The sequence below is a fragment of the Aureococcus anophagefferens genome (genome assembly GCF_000186865.1).
Source record: "Aureococcus anophagefferens unplaced genomic scaffold AURANscaffold_15, whole genome shotgun sequence".
NCBI lineage: Eukaryota > Pelagophyceae > Pelagomonadales > Pelagomonadaceae > Aureococcus > Aureococcus anophagefferens.
Genome location: NW_008705575.1, coordinates 700,551 through 718,454, shown reverse-complemented (window position 1 = coordinate 718,454; position 17,904 = coordinate 700,551). Strand labels below are relative to the sequence as shown.

The following is a 17,904-nucleotide window of genomic DNA, read 5'->3' as shown; positions in this document are numbered from 1 at the left end:
AGCGCCCAATCTCCGGCGTAGGCGACGAACGGTTGGAGCCCCGGCGCCTACCAAGTGCGACGGGGTCGGATTTCTTCACATCTTCAGGCGAAATTCACGCGAAAAAACACTCCTGTCGCTCGACGCTGCTCGGCGCCCAGTCGCGCAGCTCGGCGCTGGGCACGACGTCGAAGCGCCACAGCAGCGCGGCCGCGTAGGACCCGCCGGCGGCGGCCTCGGCCGCGGACCGGAGGAGCGTGCCCTGGTTCGAGCCGCGCCGCTCGAGGAGGCGCAGCGACACGGTGCGGTTCGCGTCGCCGGCGCGGTAGGCCGCGACGAGGGCGTCCGCGAGGCGCGAGTTCGCGCCGCAGGCGTAGGTGTGGAGCGAGACGTCGACGCGGACGCCGCGATCTTCGAAGGGTTCGACGAGAAAGAGAAGCTGCGCTCTCGCCGTCGCCGCCTGGATGGCCTCGGCGTCGGCGCCGCACGCGTGCGAGAGCTTCCCGGGGGCGCCGTAGCTCAACCCGCGGAACGAGTCGCCGCGGAAGGCGACGTGGACGGCGGTCGTGCGCGGTCGTTGCATGGCGAGGTCGCAGCGCACCGTCGTCGCGGCGTCGAGGCAGGGCAGCTCCGCGGCATCGGAGAATAGTGCTCCGAGCACGTGGAGCCGAAGCAAGTGCGCTGCCATCGACTACGCGTGGGCTGCGCTGCCATCAGCCCGCGAAGCTTTCATCGACTCGGGCTGCGTTTCCTGAGCCAGCCCATGCTCATTATACTCCACTTCACCATCTCTTCACCTCCGGCTCCTTGCCTCCGGCGATCGATGGCCGGCCCGCCGAGCTGCTAGCTCCGCTCACGCGCACATGTCCGCCTTCAAGCGCACGCGCGCGGAGCGCTTCGCGGCCTTCGCGTCGACGTCGACGCAGGAGGCGGGCGAGAGCCGCTACTGGGGCCGCCTGAAGCCGTCCTTCGCCTGCGACTTCCCGAGCCCCATCAGCGCCGTCGCCTTCGCGCCCGGCGAGGTGCGCGGCCCCGACGGCGCGCCCGTGTACCGCGTCTGCGTCGCCGCGGGCCTGGACGTCCACGTGTTGTCCGTGGGCGCGCGCCTCGGCAGCAGCTGGGACGCGCCGCGGCGGAAGTCCGTCGGGAGGTTCAAGGCAGTCGCCCAGGGCGCGTGCTGGCGGGGCGACGGCCGCCTGATCGCCGTCGGCGACGCCGAGGGCGCGGTGCACCTCGTCGACGCCGCGAGCGGCGCGACGCTGCGCAGGCTGGCCAAGGGCCACGGCGCGGGCCGCGCGGCCAAGGCCGCGTGCTGGGGCCACGACAACTCCGTGTGCTCCGCGGGCGCGGACGGCACGCTCGTGCTCTGGGACGTGACGACGGGCGCGGGCGTGCGGCGCGTCGAGAACGCCCACGCCGACGCGGCGACGGGCCTCGCGTCGCGCGGCGACGGCATGGTCGCGTCGTGCGGCTACGACGGGCTGGCCAAGCTCTGGGACCTGCGCCAGGGCGGCGCGCGCGCCGCGCGGACCTGGGACCACGGCACGCGCTGCGAGACCATCGTGGCCGTGCCCGGGGGCAACCTCTTCGCGACGGCCGGCGGCCGCGACGTCGCGCTCTGGGACGGTTTGGACGACGCCGTGCTGCACCGCTTCCGCGACGCGCACGCCAAGTCGGCGACGTGCCTCGCCGTCGACGGCGCGCGCACGCGCTTGCTGAGCGGCGGCCTCGACGGTCTGGTCAAGGTCCACTCGCTCGCGGACCACGCGACGGTCGCGCGGTGCGGCCGCTACGCGGCGCCCGTGAACGCGATCGCGGTCGCCGGCGGCGACGCGGCGGGCGACGCGCGCCTGCTGAACCGCGTGCTCTGCGTCGGCACGAACGCCGGTTTATTGGACGGCCGCGCGCGCGACGTCTCCGCGCGCCGCGACGACCGGCGGCAGACGCTCAAGCCGCCGCCGGGCACGTTCCGCCACTTCGGCCGCGGCAAGGCCTTCTCGCCGGGCGCCCCCGAGGGCTCCGAGCCGCTCGTCGTCGTCGGCGCCTGCGTCGACGACGGCAGGGTCGCGAAGCGCGCGCGCGCGCCGAAGCTGGCCGCGCACGACGACGCGCTCCGCGGCTTCCGCTACAAGGACGCGCTCGACGAGGCGCTCAAGACGCGGGACCCGACGGTCGTCGTCGCCGTGCTTGAGGAGCTCGACCGCCGCGGCGGCCGGGCCATCGCCCTCGGCGACCGCGACGAGAAGCGCCTCGAGCCCGTGCTCTCCTTCGCCGCCGCGCACGTCGCGCACCCGCGCTACGGGTCGCGCCTCGTGCCCGTCGTCGACGCGCTCCTCGACATCTACGGCGGCGACCTCGGCGCCCACCCGTCCCTCGACGAGCTCTTCGCGAAGATCCACAAGAACGCGACGACGGAGGTCGGCGCGATGACCGCGCTCCTCGGCGTCTCCGGCGCCCTCGACGCGCTCCTCGCGACGAACCGGCTCCGCCTCGACGCGTAAATACGGCTCAGTGTCTCGATGTGCCGGCCGGCGCCGCTGGGCAGACTCGCACCGCTTACGCGGAGGCGCTCGCGGGGACGCGCGCGGGCCCGGGACGCGTCGCCGGCGCGGCGGCCCGGGCCGCGTCCCCCGAGAAAGGCCGGAGACGCACACGCCGTCGGCGGCGGCCCCAGCGGACGCCGCCCGCGACGAAAACCACCGGTGGGCGCCGCCGGAGCGCTCCGCGCCGCGCGGTCACTCGGTCTCGAGCACCGCCGCGGGCGGGCAGGGCGGGCACGCCGCCGCCGCCGCGTCCGGCGGCGCCGGCCGCCGCTGGCGCAGGTCGTAGTAGTTCGGCGGCTGGCGCCGCCGCCGCGCCGGGTCGCAGGTGCGCCGGTGGTCCGGCCAGTGGCGCGCCTGGCAGCGCCGGTCGCAGTACGTCGCCACGCCGCAGCGCGAGCAGCGCCGCGTGCCCTCGCGGTGCGCGCAGCCGCTGCAGCGCGTGGCGAGGGCCACGCAGCGGCCCGTCGGGAGCGCGCGCGACGCGAGCGCGTCCATGGGGCGCTGCCTAGAGGCAGCCCATCGGCACCCAAAACGGCACCGTCGGCGCGAAAGCCCCGGGCAGCCGATGGCCAACTACTTTTGGTAGATCCATGACGACGAAGGCGCGGTCGGGATCCTTCGGCGAGGAGGACCACGACGAGGACGCGCCCGAAGCGATGGCGAAGGACGCGCCCGCGACCGCGCCGCCGCCGGAGGAGCCGCACCCGGCACCGCAGCCGGCGCGCCGCGACGACGACGACGCCGCGAGCGAGGCCGGCCCGCCGGCGCGGCGCGTGGCCTTCGTGCTGCGGAGCGTCTGCGGGCTGCAGCCCAGGGAGATCGAGCTCGTCAGCGGGTCCACGGTGCTCCTGGGCCGCGACTCGCGGGCCGACGTGCGCCTCGTCGACCACGAGCGCAAGGCCGCGGGCAAGCTGTCCTTCGTGAGCCGGAAGCACGCGAAGATCCGGTGCGTGCGGCGCGCCGACGGCGACGCCGTCTACGCGCGCGCCCTGCGGCGCTCCGACGGGTCCCTCGCGCGCGTCTACGTCGACGGCGCGACGCTCGACGCCGAGTCCGCGACTCGGCTCCTGCCGGGGTGCCGCGTCGTCTTCGGGTCCATGCTCGACGACTCCGGCGCGCCCTACGCGCGCTTCGCCTACGACCTCTTCGCCTTCGGCTTCGACGGCGACGCCAAGGCCGCGCGCGCGGTCGACCTCGACGTCGCGCGCGCCGAGAGCGACGACGAGTCGTGGCACGAGACCTACGACGACGAGGCGGACATGGCCCACGCCGTCAGCGAGCGCGCCGCCTACCGCCGCCTCGAGATCGACCAGATCTACGACACGGCCGTCGACGGCCGCGACGACGAGCTCGCGAAGCGCCTCGAGTACCAGGCCTTCGCCTACGACGACCCGGACCAGGTCCTCGACGTCGGCCTCTGCGACGCGGGCTGCCTCGCCCTGCCCGGGGGGTTCCTGGGGTAACGCCGCCGCCGTCGTGTGGGCTCGCGCGCGCGCGCGCGCGGCCGACCGTGACGGCCCCGGACTCGGAGACTCGCTCGCGCGCGCGGCCCCGGCAGTCTGGGCGCACCGTCGGACGACTCACCGTCGCTTACGCCTGGGCGCCCAGGCGCCGTGGAGGCCCCAGGGGATGAACATGTCGCCGGGGAGCGCGAGCTCGCAGACGGGGCCGGCCGCGAGGTCGCCGCCGTCGAGGACGACGATCGTCGACGTCTTCGTCGCCGCGTCGAAGACGGGCGCGACGACGAAGACGTCGAGCTCGCCGTCGCCGACGTCCACGAGGACCGCGTCGTCGACGAAGCGCCGCGGGCCGCAGCGCCACGCGTCGGCGACGGCGCCGGCGCCGGCCACGTCGACGCGCACGAAGGCCTGGGGCGGCTGGGGCGCCGCGTAGGCCGGGTCCGCCGCGTCGCCGCGGGCGACGCCGTCGCCCGCGGACGCGAAGACGTAGCGCGCCTCGAGGCCGACGTAGCGCGGGTGCTGCTTCGCGTGGTCCAAGTGCGCGCCGCCGCAGAGCACCTCGGGCGCGACGCGGCCGCCGACGCGGCGGTCGAGGTCGAAGCGGACGAGCTGCGTCACCGCGACGCTCGAGAAGTCGCCGGCGAGCAGCTGCCCCCAGTCCCCGAGCACGTCGGCGCGCCGCTCGGCCATGGACGCGACGGCCGCCGGCGGCCAGCAGCACGCGAGGACCGTCCGGTCCCAGGCCGCGGCGACGTGGACGGCGTGGTACGCGCCCGCGCAGGGGACCCGCTCCGCGGGCCCGCCGCCGCGCCGGCCGACGCGGTGCACCGTCGCGCCCTCGCCCGCGGCGATCTTCGCTCCGTCGAAGAACGCGGTCTGCGCGGGGCCCCGGAGGCCCAGGATGTAGGGGAGCGGCTCGACTTTCGTCGGGCACGTGACCCAGGAGCACGCGTCGCGCGTCACGGCGAAATCGTGCGGCGCGAACGCGGCGCCCTCGAGCGTCGACGCCGCGCGGCGCTCCGCGACGGCGCCGCCGGCGTCGAGCTCGAGGATGCGCACGGCGAGGTCGTCGCCGACGGCCGCGTTCCGCCAGGACCAGCAGACCGTGCGCCCCGTCGCCGCGCAGGTCTTGGCGTGCGCGCTCAGCGCGTCGCCCGTCGCGAGGGGCACCGCGGCCGGCGCGGCGAGCGGCAGCGCGCCGGGCGGGCCGACGGCGAGCGCGCCGCCGAGGTCGTCCGGGCCGAGCGTCTCGAGCGTGCGCGCGTCGAGCGCGTGGGGCGGGCCCGCCTCCCAGAGCGCGAGGACGACGCCGCGGCCCGGCAGCGGCAGCATCGCCGTGTTCGCGGGGTTCTTGAGGCGCAGGTCGAAGGCGTTCGCCAGCGGGCCGCCGCGCCGGTTCGTGCCGAAGGTCGTGCGCCAGACGACGGCCCCGGCGCGCGCCTCGTCGGCGAAGCCCGCGGTCTCGACGAAGCGCGCGACGAACGACGCCGCGCCGCCGCTGAACTCGACGGCGAACGCGAAGCCGTCGCCGTCGAGCCAGTGCGCGAAGGGCTCGTCCCCGGCCTCGAAGCGGCCGGGGCCGACCTTGTAGACCGTGCCCTCGAGCGCGGGCGGCACGGCGCCGCGCAGCACGTCGAGGTCCACCCGGTCGCGGCACTCCGTCGCCGACCGGAAGCACGACGACCAGTCCGCGCTCCGCCAGGAGGCGGCGGCGCGCGGCGCGGCGATCGACGAGGAGAGCGCCGCAGCGCCGGAGAGCAGGCAGGAGAGCAGCGCTGGCCGAAGCTGCGCTGGAGCCATCCTGCGGAAGAGGCGGCGCCGATGTTGCCGGCATGCCCCTTTTGTTGACAATGTTGGCGCGTTGTTGTACAAGGCAGCCTTATACAGTACAATGATCGAGCGCCGCTTCGCTACGAGGACGGCGTCTGCGAGGCGGGCTGCGAGGCCAAGTACGGCGACGAGGACGAGTGCGGCGAGCACCCGTGTAGAAATCAAATCTTCAACCCGACTTCAATGTGGGCGTAAGTTTGGTCGGGACTTCCCAAACAAGTGGTTGATTTCCACACAGGCGAGGACGACGGGTGCGTGTGGGTGCAAGACTGGCATGAGTGTAAGGAGACTTGTGAGGGGCGCGAGGAGGAGAATTGCCATGACCAGTGTTCCTGGGACTACGACGACGGCGTCTGCGAGACGAGCTGCGAGTACAGCGACGACGACGGGTGCTGGTTCGAAGACGGGAGCTACGACGTCGACGACGACCACCGCGACTGCTTCTCCGACATATGTATACACCTGCGTCCCGTGGCGACTTCGAGGCCCCGCAAAATGTCGTCGTCGCGCGCGGGTAGGTACGAGCTCCGGGAACGACTGCTGCGCGTCGATGGACTGGGACGAGCCCGCGACGTGCGTCGAGGGCTACTATCCCGTGCCGGCCTATCCCACGATGTCTTCCTGCTCCTACGCCTGCTGCGCGACCGTGCCGGACGGCTACGACTACGAGGAACCGGAAAGCTGCGAAGCGAAGCACGGGGCGTTCCAGGGGAGGTGCGACGCGGACGATGCGTGCGAGTGGGTCGACAAATGGGACAACTGCGAAAACGCGTGCTCCGAATACACGGAGGACTGGGCGTGCGACGGCAGCTACTGCTCGTGGTCCTACGAGGACGGCGTCTGCGAGACGAGCTGCAGCAGCTTGAGCGAAGACGCGTGCGACGCGGAGCCCATGTGCGAGTTCATCGACTCCTGGGACAGCTGCCAAACGGCGTGCTCCCTATTCGAGGAGGAATGGGAGTGCAGGGATGACTACTGCTCCTGGAGCTACGAGGACGGCGTCTGCGAGGCGGGATGTGGCACCTTGAGCGAAGACGAGTGCGACGCGGACGGCTCGCTGTGCCAGTGGATCGACTCCTGGCACAGCTGCCAAACGGCGTGCTCCCAATTCGAGGAATGGCAGTGTAGGGATGACTACTGCTCCTGGGACTACGAGGACGGCGTCTGCGAGACGGGCTGCCGCGTGTTGAGCGGCGAAGACGAGTGCGCCGCGGACGGCGCGTGCCAATGGGCCTCCGCCTGGTCCGAATGCCGGGATGTGTGTTGGACGAAGGGCCAATGGGAGTGCAGCGATCACTGTGCGTGGAACGGGGATTCCTGCGAGATGAAGTGTGAGGCGAAGCATAGCGACTACGACTCGTGCGCGAGTGACGACTCGTGCCTTTACTACCAAGCGTGGCAGCACTGTGGGGAGACTTGCGGCTGGGACACGGGCGAGACCTGCGATTGGAATTACGAGTGCACGGCCGGCTGGTACGGCCACAACGCCGCGAGCTACTACGGCTGCGAGCCGAAGTGCGATGCGATGTACCAGTACGACTACGACGCGTGCGTGTCCGATTCTCGCTGTCATTGGGACAACGGGTACTCGTGCGAAAATTACATCTCGAACTGCGAGAACAACGGCGAGGGCTGCTGGTACCACGAAGAAGACGAGGACGACGACGACGGCGGCGGCGACATGACGGGCCTGCTCCTCTCCGCCGTCGGCCTTTGGTCCGCCGCGACGACGCTCGGCGGGCTCGCCGTCGCCATGGTCGCCAACGCCGCGCAGGGCCAGTGCGCGCTCGGCCCGACGGTCGGCCACGCCGCCGCCGGCGACGAGCCCTTCTACGTCGCGCCCCAGCTGTGCACCATCGACGGCGAGACCTTCGCCTCCGACGAGACGGTCACGGGCCGCACGGCGCGCAAGGCGTGCAAGGCCTACTGCTCCGCCGCGGGCCTCCTCGTCAAGAAGCTCGAGCTCGCGACGTGCTACTGCCGGAAGCGCCGCTAGGCCCGCCGGCGGCGCCGCGCGGCGGCCGACCCCCCGCCCCCGAACCCCGCCCCCCGACCCGTAAGAGACGCGGCTCCCGGCTTAGGCGCGCTCGCGCGGTCACGGCGCCGCGTCCGCCGCCGGGTCGCCGCCGAGGGGCTTGAGGCCCTTGGGCAGCCGCGGGTTCGCCGGGAGCTTGCTCCCGAGGCCCGCGGCGGCGCCGGGTTCGAGCTGGCGGTCGCGCATGTCCTCGACGGCCTTGCGCTTCTTCTCGTTGGCGACGCGCTGCTGGCGGGCCTTGGCGCCCGTGACGCGGCCCTGGACCTTGATCTGGTCGGGCGACGGCGGCGGCGTGAGCACGACGGCGTGCTTGCGGCCCGCGGCCCAGTCCTCGAGGTTCGCCTCCGTCGTCGCGCCGCAGACGACGGCGCCCGTCTTCCGGTTGTAGAAGAAGGGCAGCCCGCCGCACTGGCTCCGGCCCGCGGGCGTCTTGTCGAGGAACTGCATGAGCTTGTAGGCCGCGGGGTCGTTCCAGACCTCGTACTTGAGGATCTTCGTGCCCAGCTTCTTCTCGAGGCGCCGCATGGGGCCGAGCATCTCGTCGCACTGCTCGCACATGATGCCGTAGAACTCGACGAGGTAGGGCTCCTCGCGCCCGCCGAGGCCCACGAGGCGCAGCGGGGCGCCGGCGACCTCCCGCAGGGACAGGGGCGCGCCGCGCGGCAGCGCGGCCAGCGCGACGAACGCGACGAGGCGGCGCAGCATGGCGTTCGTTGCGGGTGGCTCGGTGCGCGACGGCGACGAGCGTCGGCGCGGCCTCCGACTTCAAGGCCTTGAACCGCGAGGAGCCGTCCTAATCGTGAAGGTCTCCGTGAAGTGTTGTTTACCGCGCTGCGGCATTCCGCTCTTGCAAGAGCATGGCCCGCAGCCCCGCGTCCTGACAACGACCCCGCCCGGATGCATTTGCTGGCGTGGCTCGTCGCCTGGGGCGGCTGCCTTTGCGCGACCGGGAGCAGCCCGGCGCCGACGGCCGCGCCGACGTCGCCGTTCACGCCCTCGAACACCACCGTCTACTACGACGACGACCGCTGGTACCGCGCGCACCGCCGCCGCCCCGTCTACTGGGGCGTCAACGCGGCGATCTGCGCGGCGGGGCTCCTCGGCGCCGGCGCCTTCGTCCGGGCCGCGGGCTGCGACGGCCCCATCCGCGACGACGGGATCGCGTCGCCGTGCGACGCCGCGTTGTGCCGGGCCCTCGGCGGGCGGCAGGGCCGCGCCGCGCTGGCGTACCTGGTCGCGGGCACGGCGCTCTTCGTCGTCTTCGGCCAGTCGAAGCGCAAGATCCAGGTCGGCCTCGCGGGCGCGGGCCTCCACCTCGTCGCGTTCCTGCTCTTCGCGTTCTACCCGGGCTGCTGCGGCCAGTCGCGGGGCTGCCGCACGGGCGTCGCGGTGCCGCGCGCGCTCTTCGGGGTCTGCGGCTGGGCCTGCTGCGCCTGCGCGGGCTGCCTCTGCGTCCCCAATCTGCTCACGACGGCCTCGTTCTTCGCCTGGCAGTGCTACTTCTGCCCCTGCGCGCGCCCGCGTCCCCGCGGCGACCCTTTTTTTCCTCAAGAGAGATTTCGCCGCGCGGCGCAGGCGTCTGCGCGTTCGCGAACGTGACGACGGCGCGGATCATCGCGTTCATGGCGCAGCTGCGCCGCGGCCCGCCGCCGGCGCCGCCGCCGGCGGGCGCGCCCGTGTACGTCCTCGTGCCCTACTACCTCGCGCCGCCCGTCGCGACGGCCTACGTCGACGCCGAGGCGGGCCTCGAGATGCGCGTGGCGCCGGAGCCCCTCGCGGCGGCGACCGTCGTCGTCGCGGACCAGCCGGAGCCCGCGGGCGCGCCGCCGGTCGCCAAGGCCGTCGCCGTGGACCCGTGACTCGGAGGCCTAACAGTGCAAGGTTTGAGGTTGAAGCCCACGTTGAAGCGGCGTTTACCATATCCCGCCGGCGGGATATGGTAGGCCGGCCCGTTCCTAGTGCTCGGCCTTCTTCGGCGCGCGCTTGTGCTTGGACTGGTGGAGGATGGGCTCGCCGAGCTTGAGGCAGTAGATGTGGTGGAGGAGGACGAAGGCGCGGTCGTCCGGGCAGTTGATGAACTTGGCGTACATGCAGTCGCGGCACGTGCGGTTGTTGCACTCCATGCACTTGATCACGGCGGACTCGGGCTTCGCGCAGACGACGCACGTGTACATGCGCTCCGGCAGCGGGTAGACGGCCATGTCGTGGAGCCGCTTCTCCTTGCGCTCGGGGTCCCTCAGGTCGCCGTAGGCGAGGAGGTCGATCTCGTCGCTCATGTAGCGCTGCTCGAGCGTGAGCCGCTTGTTCTTGTCCTTGGCCGCCTGGGCAGGACAAGGGTGATTCAACGTCGCTTCAACGTGAGTGTTCCGCGCGCGCGCGTTCCAGAAAAACCATCCACGCTTCGAGACCGTTCCGAGAGATGATCGCTCGTCCAAAAATCAGCCGAAACGAGTGGAAAACGGCCGAGATATGAGCCTTTGAAGTTGGGAATTTCGCTCTCTTTTGCTGCCCTGTTGGCCGCGATGAGGTAGTCGTGCTCCTCCTTCTCGTGGGCCGGGACCTGGTCGTGGACGACGCCCCGCAGGTCGGGCATCTTGTGCGTCATGCACTCGCCGAGCTGCTTGAGCGAGAACTCGTCGCGCGTGTAGAGGTCGACGAGGTAGCGCGTCATCGCCGCGCGCGTCTTGAGCTGAGTCTTCACCGTCTTCGCCGGCCGGTGGTCGAAGACGGGCGTGTCCGGGTCGGGGTCCCGCGGGATGACCTTGAGGATGAGCCGCCGCTGGATCTTCGTCGGGATCGTCGCAAACTCCTTGTACGCGCGGACGACCTGGTCGACGCGGTCGATGGCGACGCGGACCGTGAAGGGCGCCTCGGGCATGCGGTACTCGATGAAGTAGTAGTCGGCCCCGAAGAAATTCTGCGGCGCGACGACCTCCAGGAGCCGCTCGTGGAGGTAGCCGCCCGTGCGGTCCGCCTCGATGGCCTCCTTCGTCAGGCCCATGACGACCTTCGTGCGCTTCCGCTTGGGCTTCGCCGCGCCGAAGGACACGCGCCAGTTCTGGAAGTCCGTCGTCGTGTTGCCGTCGGGGAGCGTCGCCGTCTGGATCTTGCTGCCGCACCAGCAGCGCCGCCGCACCTTCTTCTCGCTCTCGAGCAGCACCATGGCGGCGCGTCAACCGGGGTAGGAGACGTCGCCCGCAAAAATCGTTATCTCCGCAGAGGCGCGTGGCTCGTCATCTTGGATCACCTCGCTCCGGATGGCGCTTCGAGCCGCGCGACGCTGCCCATGCCGATCGGGAGCGCTGCCGGCGCCAACGATGATGGGGCAGCCGAGGTTTGGCATCGACCTTCGCTGCTGTTTACCGTCGACGGTGCCGCTGGCGCCTGCTGTGCCGATCCAGAGCAGAGGGCCTCCACAGCCGCACAGCCGAAGGAAGCGAGAACACAAGTGCTTGGACCGCTTTCTTGCCCGCGCGCGCCAGCGCCCCCCGCGACCCAGCGCATCGGCAGGCCCTCTGACGACGCTCGCGCGCGCGCAGGTCGACCATGTTCAACACGTCGAAGCTCACGCGCCGCAACACGCAGAACCAGCTCGAGAGCGCTGGCAAGATCACCGTCGACGACAACCCCATCGTCGTCGGCATGGTCACCAAGGGCGAGTGCCAGATGATCAACAGGGTCCGGCGCCCGCGTCCGACTGGACACACAGCCCGGTTTTCGTCTATGGGGGCGGGGTGGAGAGGAACGCCGGTCCGCGGCGAAAGAAAGATACGCGCTCCTCGGGGCGCCGCTGGATCGTGCCCTCGGGCCACTCGACCGCGTGCGCGTTCGTCCGCGGCGAAGGAAAGCAACCCCACCCTCCCTAGGTGCTCCTCTCGTCGACGTCGACCCACGGCAACCTCGACGCCGTGCCCCACAGCTGCACGAACGCCGCCGAGGGCGAGGCGCCCGTGCCCTACCACGGCAGTGCCATCTTCGGCTTCATCGCGCGCCGCTCCACGAAGAACGCGCACGCCGTCGAGTGGCCCGAGGGCACGATCCAGCAGCACCCCGAGGAGCACGTCACGGGCGGCGAGATCACGCACGGCGAGTGCGGCCGCCTCGCGAAGCACCTCTCCGACTCCTTCGGCACGCTCGGCCTCCTCCCGGCGGTCTGCAAGTCCGTCGTCAACTAGACCCGCGCGCGCGGCGCCGCCGCCCCAAGGTCGAGCGGCGGGCCCGCCGCGGAGCAGCACCCGAGTCGCGCGAGCCGCGCGTGGCCGCCGCCTCCGGCGCGCGAGCCCCGGCCCGCACCCTCGGCCCGCTACCCCCTCCCCTTCGTTGTCACATAAGAGATCCGCTCTCAGCGCGCAGCGCCCCGGGGCCGAGCGAGCCCTGGGAGCTCGACGGTGGCATGCGCGCTGCGGCAACGAACCGAAGTTCGCGGCCGGATCGCCGCGGCGCGAGGGCACGGGAAAACACAGCCCGCGCGACGACGCCCGTCGCAGCAGCGAGGTCGACCGACGGCGGGCTCTGTTTCGATTTTCTTCCTATCACACACACTTCAACTTAACTGCAATCGGGCTTCAGGGCCCCAAAGCTTGAGTTTTTAGCTCGTCCCACCACTTGGTGCCAAGTCCTCGCCGGCCTCCGCCTCTGGCGCAGACGCCGCCGCGACCATGGGCATCGTCGACAAGATCAAGGAGTTGGAGGCGGAGTACGCGCGGACGCAGAAGAACAAGGCGACGGAGGGCCACCTCGGCATCATCAAGGCGAAGCTCAGCAAGCTGCGCAGCTCCCTGCTGGAGGAGCAGTCGTCGTCCGGCGGCGGCGGCGACGGCTTCGACGTCAAGAAGTCGGGCGACGGCCGCGTGGCGCTCATCGGCTTCCCCTCCGTCGGCAAGTCGAGCCTGCTGTCCACGCTGACGAGCACGCAGAGCGAGGCCGCGGGCTACGAGTTCACGACGCTCACGTGCATCCCCGGCAACATCCTCTACAACGACACGAAGATCCAGCTGCTGGATCTGCCGGGCATCATCGAGGGCGCGGCCCACGGCAAGGGCCGGGGCAAGGAGGTCATCGCGGTCGCGCGGACGTCGGACCTCGTCTTGATCGTCCTGGACGCGGGCAAGGAGGGCGTCGACGACCACAAGGGCATCCTGGAGCGGGAGCTCGAGACCGTGGGGCTGCGGCTGAACAAGACGCCGCCGAACATCGCGCTCGTGAAGAAGGCGACGGGCGGCGTCAAGTTCAACGCGACGGTGCCGCTGACGAAGCTCGGCGACGACCCGGCGAAGACGGTGAACTCGATCCTGCACGAGTTCCGGCTCCACAACTGCGAGGTCCTGTTCCGCGGCGACTACGGCACGGACGAGCTCATCGACGTCATCAACGGGAACCGCAAGTACGTGCGGTGCCTCTACGTCTACAACAAGATCGACATGATCCCGCTCGAGGACGTCGAGAAGCTCGCGCGGCAGCCGGACACGATCGTCATGTCCGTGCACCTCAAGCTGAACCTCGACTACCTGCTGGCGCGCATGTGGGACGCCATGGGCCTCGTGCGCGTCTTCTGCAAGCGCCGCGGCTGCCCCCCGGACCTCGACGAGCCGGTCGTGCTCTCGTCGCAGCGCCACGGCATCACGGTCGAGGCCGCGACGGCGCGCATCTCCAAGGAGCTGCTCGTCGTCTTCAACTACGCCGAGGTCTGGGGCACGTCGACGAAGCACAGCCCCCAGCGCGTCGGCCTCTCCCACGTGCTCCAGGACGAGGACGTCTTCCAGATCATCGGCCAGACGAACCACCAGCAGAAGCTCGACAAGAACTACTCCCAGCGCGTCCAGGACTACAACAGGATGATCGCCGAGAAGCGCAAGACGCGCACGAAGGAGGGCAAGAAGAAGCGGTCCACGGGCTAGGCCGCGTCGCGTAACGCGCCCGACTCGGCGGGGCGCGGCGCGTTTCGGGCTCCTGAGATGGTCCCCGAGGCGCCGGCGAGCGCGTCCGGCCGCGCCGCGCCGGAATGCCCCCCGGGCGCGGGTTTGTCGAGCGCGCGGGTTAACGCGCACAAAAGATATCTGAACCTACAGGTGTTGAACTCACTATTCTCTATCTCGATCTACTCTCATCAGCGGACAGCGACGCGCTAGCGTTGTTTGCGCACTGCGTCGTCCCATGGCGCCGCGCCGGGACAACCGGCTCGCGCGCGGGCTGCTGGCCATCGCTGCGCCCGTCCTCGTCGCGGCCGCGCGGGACAGCATCTGTCACAAGGTGCGTCGCCGCGCCGATCGCCCGCGCGCCGGCAGCCCGACGGACCTCCCTGCCGCCGGGCTGCCCCCGCCGGGGCCGCGCGCCGGGTATCCGCGCGCCAGGCATCGTCACTCGCGCGTCCGCCGCGTCGCAGGGCCAGAGCGGCCTGTTCCTGCCCCTCTTCGGCAACAAGGAGCAGCGCACGTGGGACGAGGGGTCGAACTCGCGCTACGGCCGCGCCGTGCTCTACCTCCTGGGCCTCCTCTGGTTCTTCCTCGGCGTGTCCATCATCGCCGACGTCTTCATGGCCGCCATCGAGACCATCACGTCCAAGGAGAAGAAGGTCCCGGGCACGGACGTGTCCTACAAGGCGCGGCGCCCGCGTCCCCGGCCGCGGCGCCCGCGGCGCGCGCGCGCGCGCGCGGGACGCGCCCCGACCGTCGCGCCCCTCGACCGTTCGCGCCCCCAGGTCTGGAACGCCACGGTCGCGAACCTGACGCTCATGGCCCTGGGCTCGTCGGCGCCGGAGATCCTGCTGAGCGTCATCGAGATATTGACGAACTCGTTCTTCACGGGGGACCTGGGCCCGTCGACGATCGTCGGGTCCGCGGCCTTCAACATGTTCTGCATCATCGCCATCTGCATGGTGTCGCTGCCCGGCACGGAGACGCGCAAGATCGAGGACATGTCCGTCTACACGGTCACGGCGTTCTTCTCCGTCTTCGCGTACGTCTGGCTCCTCTTCATCCTCATGGTCACGTCGCCGGACGTCGTGGAGATCTGGGAGGCCATCTTCACCTTCCTCTTCTTCCCCATCCTCGTGGCCCTCGCCTACGCGGCGGACCGGGGCTACTTCGACACGGCGAAGATCTCGCCCGTGTCGAGCGCGCACGTCATCCAGGTCGGCAGTACGCCCTTCCGGCCCTACGAGTTCAGCGACCTGCTCAAGAAGCTCCAGGACCCGACGTTGGAGGAGAGCGAGCGCCACGACCTCGTGAAGAAGCTCGCGATGGGCCAGAAGGCGAAGCCGAGCCGCGCGGTGCTCCGGATGAACGCGGTCCGCGCCGCGACGGGCCAGAAGGTCATCAAGGCCGACGGCCCGGACCCCAAGGTGCTCGCCAAGTACCTCGAGGGGGCCGCCGGCCCCAAGCACCGGCCCGAGGACGTCGTCGCCTTCTTCTCCGACGTCAACGGCAAGATCAACACGAAGTACGCGCTCCTCGAGAGCGACAAGGCCGTCACGCTCCACGTCATGCGCAGCCCCGCCGAGGGGCCCATGACCATCAAGTGGGCGACGCGCGACGGCACGGCCAAGGGCTCCGAGGTCGGCGGGACGGGCGACTACGAGACGTGCTCCGGCGAATTGACGTTCGCGGACAAGGAGAACTTCAAGACCATCGTCATCAAGGTCTTCGACGACAACGAGACGGAGGACGACGAGGTCTTCTACGTGGACTTGCTCGAGGTGGCCCACGGCGGCAAGGCCTACGCGCCGGGGGCCTTCGGCGACGCGTCGACGTGCGAGGTCACGATCATCGACGACGACGAGCCCGGCGAGCTGAGCTTCGAGCCGCCCAAGGAGGGCGCCGAGGGCGGGCCCGTGCTGACCATGGCCGAGACCTGCGGCAAGGCGCGCGTCAAGGTCGGCCGCTACAACGGAAGCGCGGGCCAGGTCCAGTGCGACTACGAGCTCGTCGACGGTACCGCGTGTTGCGGCAAGGACTTCGGGGGCACCGTGGGCTTCGAGCGCGAGGGCACCTTCGTCTTCGAGAACACGGAGGTCGAGAAGTTCATCGAGATCCCCGTCATCAACACGAACCGCTACGAGGGCGAGTCCGAGTTCACGATCGTGCTCAAGAACTTCAAGTGCGCCGTCGAGCGCGCCAAGTTCGGCAAGCACACGGAATTGAAGGTCGTCATCGTCGCGGACACGGAGACCAAGGACATGATCGACAACGTCCAGAAGTATTTGGAATCCAACGACGCGTCCTACAACGTCGGCTCGACGTGGGGCCAGCAGTTTTCGGACGCGCTCAAGGTCGGCGGCGGCGACGCGGACGACGACTTCAAGGCGTCCGCCGGCGACTGGGTCATGCACATCATCACGCTGCCCTGGAAGGTCGCCTTCGCCTTCGTGCCGCCGACGTCCTACGGCGGCGGCTGGGTCTGCTTCTACGTCGCGCTGACGTTCATCGGCATCGTCACGGCCTTCATCGGCGACCTCGCCGCGCTCATGGGCTGCTGCCTCGGGCTCAAGGACACGGTGACGGCCATCACCTTCGTCGCTCTGGGCACGTCGCTCCCGGACGCGTTCGCGTCCAAGGCCGCGACGATCAACGACGACTCCGCGGACGCGGCCGTCGGCAACGTCACGGGCTCCAACAGCGTGAACGTCTTCCTCGGCCTCGGCCTGCCCTGGTCCATCGCCGCCATCTACTGGTCCGGCGGCTTCGCCGGGGGCTCCGCGGAGAAGCAGTGGCGCATCAAGTACGGCGGCAAGGTCGACGGCGTCAAGAAGCGCGGCACCAAGGGCCCGGACGGCTCGCGGAACATCGGCTTCACGGAGGACGTGGCCTTCATCGTGCCCGCGGGCAACCTGGGCCTGAGCGTCGGCGTCTTCGTCTTCTGCGCCTGCACGTGCCTCGGCGTCCTCGCGTACCGGAGGAAGGCCTACGGCGCGGAGCTCGGCGGCGACCGGACCATGGCGAACCGACACGCGACGCTCTTCGTCATGCTCTGGTTCCTCTACGTCGCCATGAGCATCCTCGCCTCCGAGGGCATCGTCTAGGCCCGCGCCCGCGCGCCGCGGCCTCGCCGAGGCCGCGGCGCCGCTGTCCCCCAAGCACCAAGAGCGCCCCCGGGCGCCGACGCGCCGCCCCGGGCGCCCCCCCCCCCCAAGCTCTATCGTTCAAAAAAAAAAAAAACGCCCGCCGTCCCCTTACGGGCCGCCGTCGTCCGCGCGCTCCGCGGTCGCGACCTGGGCCATGACGGACCGCGCGTCGAGCCGCGCGTCGCAGCGGCACTTGTCCTCGATGTCCTTGACCATCTTCTCGAACTCGTCGTAGCCGATGCAGCCGTCGCCGTCGACGTCGTAGCGCCGGAGGAGGCCGTCGAGGTCCGCGTCGCTCGGGAACGTCTTCGCGTCCGCGAAGGCGGACCGCAGCTCGCTCCGGTCCAGGGACCCGTTGCCGTCGGCGTCGTAGCGCGCGAAGATGGTCCGGAGCCGCGCCGTGTCCTCGTCGTAGAAGAGCAGCGGGAACATGCCCAGGAGGCAGCCGAGCGAGATGCCGAGCGCGCTTCCCGAGTGCCGCGCGACCGCGGCGCCGCGGCTCGCGGCCTGCGCCGCCGTCAGCGCCGGCGCCTCGACGCCGGCCTTGGCCGCGCCGGCCTCGATGACGCCGCCGGCCCCGAGGCCCACGACGTCGCTCACGAGGTTGCCAAGCCCCGCGGCCGCGAGCGTGGACACCGCGAAGAGCGCGCCGAGCTGGACCTCGAGGAACTCGCCGCTCGCGATCATGACGCTGTTGTCCACGAACCCGAAGCCCACCATGGGGATGGCCGTCGCGACGAAGAGCCGGCGCAGCTGCGCGCTCGACGGCGCCGCCGACGGCGCCGCCGCCGCGCCCTCGGCCCCGGCGGCGACGGCCTCGAAGAGCGCCGCGCGCTCCGCCGCGGGCAGCGCGCGCAGCGTCGATACGAGCGCGGGGTCCGGCCCGCCGCAGAGGCGCCGGAGGGGGGCCGACGGCGGCCGCCGCGGGAGCAATCTTCGGAGCATCGGAACGTTGGCCTCGGAGGCTGCCCCGAAGATCGGGGTAAATGTACAAAGTTG

The 17,904-nt window shown here is 71.0% G+C and overlaps 6 protein-coding genes across 6 annotated transcripts; 3 read left to right on the top strand and 3 right to left on the bottom strand.

Moving 5' to 3' along the window:
- Positions 1 to 800: 800 nt before the first annotated feature.
- Positions 801 to 2,497, top strand: AURANDRAFT_38045 (hypothetical protein; the record flags this gene model as incomplete). The annotated part of the gene is made up of 2 exons (XM_009040515.1): positions 801 to 2,015; positions 2,052 to 2,497. The coding sequence occupies 2 exons, from the start codon at positions 843 to 845 to the stop codon at positions 2,478 to 2,480; spliced, it is 1,602 nt and encodes a 533-aa protein (XP_009038763.1).
- A 5,605-nt stretch (positions 2,498 to 8,102) lies between these two features.
- On the bottom strand, positions 8,103 to 8,441 carry AURANDRAFT_16773 (hypothetical protein; the record flags this gene model as incomplete). Its single annotated transcript, XM_009040468.1, has 1 exon — positions 8,103 to 8,441. A coding segment is annotated over one exon (339 nt), but the record flags the coding sequence as incomplete, so codon positions are not given.
- Positions 8,442 to 9,802: 1,361 nt separating this feature from the next.
- AURANDRAFT_65571 (hypothetical protein) lies at positions 9,803 to 11,010 on the bottom strand (the record flags this gene model as incomplete). Its single annotated transcript, XM_009040467.1, has 2 exons — positions 9,803 to 10,168; positions 10,297 to 11,010. The coding sequence occupies 2 exons, from the start codon at positions 11,008 to 11,010 to the stop codon at positions 9,803 to 9,805; spliced, it is 1,080 nt and encodes a 359-aa protein (XP_009038715.1).
- A 1,495-nt stretch (positions 11,011 to 12,505) lies between these two features.
- Positions 12,506 to 13,744, top strand: AURANDRAFT_28954 (hypothetical protein; the record flags this gene model as incomplete). Its single annotated transcript, XM_009040516.1, has 1 exon — positions 12,506 to 13,744. One exon carries the CDS (start codon positions 12,506 to 12,508, stop codon positions 13,742 to 13,744), a length of 1,239 nt encoding a protein of 412 aa, XP_009038764.1.
- Positions 13,745 to 14,310: 566 nt separating this feature from the next.
- AURANDRAFT_28918 (hypothetical protein) lies at positions 14,311 to 16,863 on the top strand (the record flags this gene model as incomplete). The annotated part of the gene is made up of 3 exons (XM_009040517.1): positions 14,311 to 14,433; positions 14,545 to 16,575; positions 16,642 to 16,863. Coding segments are annotated over 3 exons (2,376 nt in total), but the record flags the coding sequence as incomplete, so codon positions are not given.
- A 612-nt stretch (positions 16,864 to 17,475) lies between these two features.
- On the bottom strand, positions 17,476 to 17,661 carry AURANDRAFT_17721 (hypothetical protein; the record flags this gene model as incomplete). Its single annotated transcript, XM_009040466.1, has 1 exon — positions 17,476 to 17,661. A coding segment is annotated over one exon (186 nt), but the record flags the coding sequence as incomplete, so codon positions are not given.
- Positions 17,662 to 17,904: the final 243 nt, after the last annotated feature.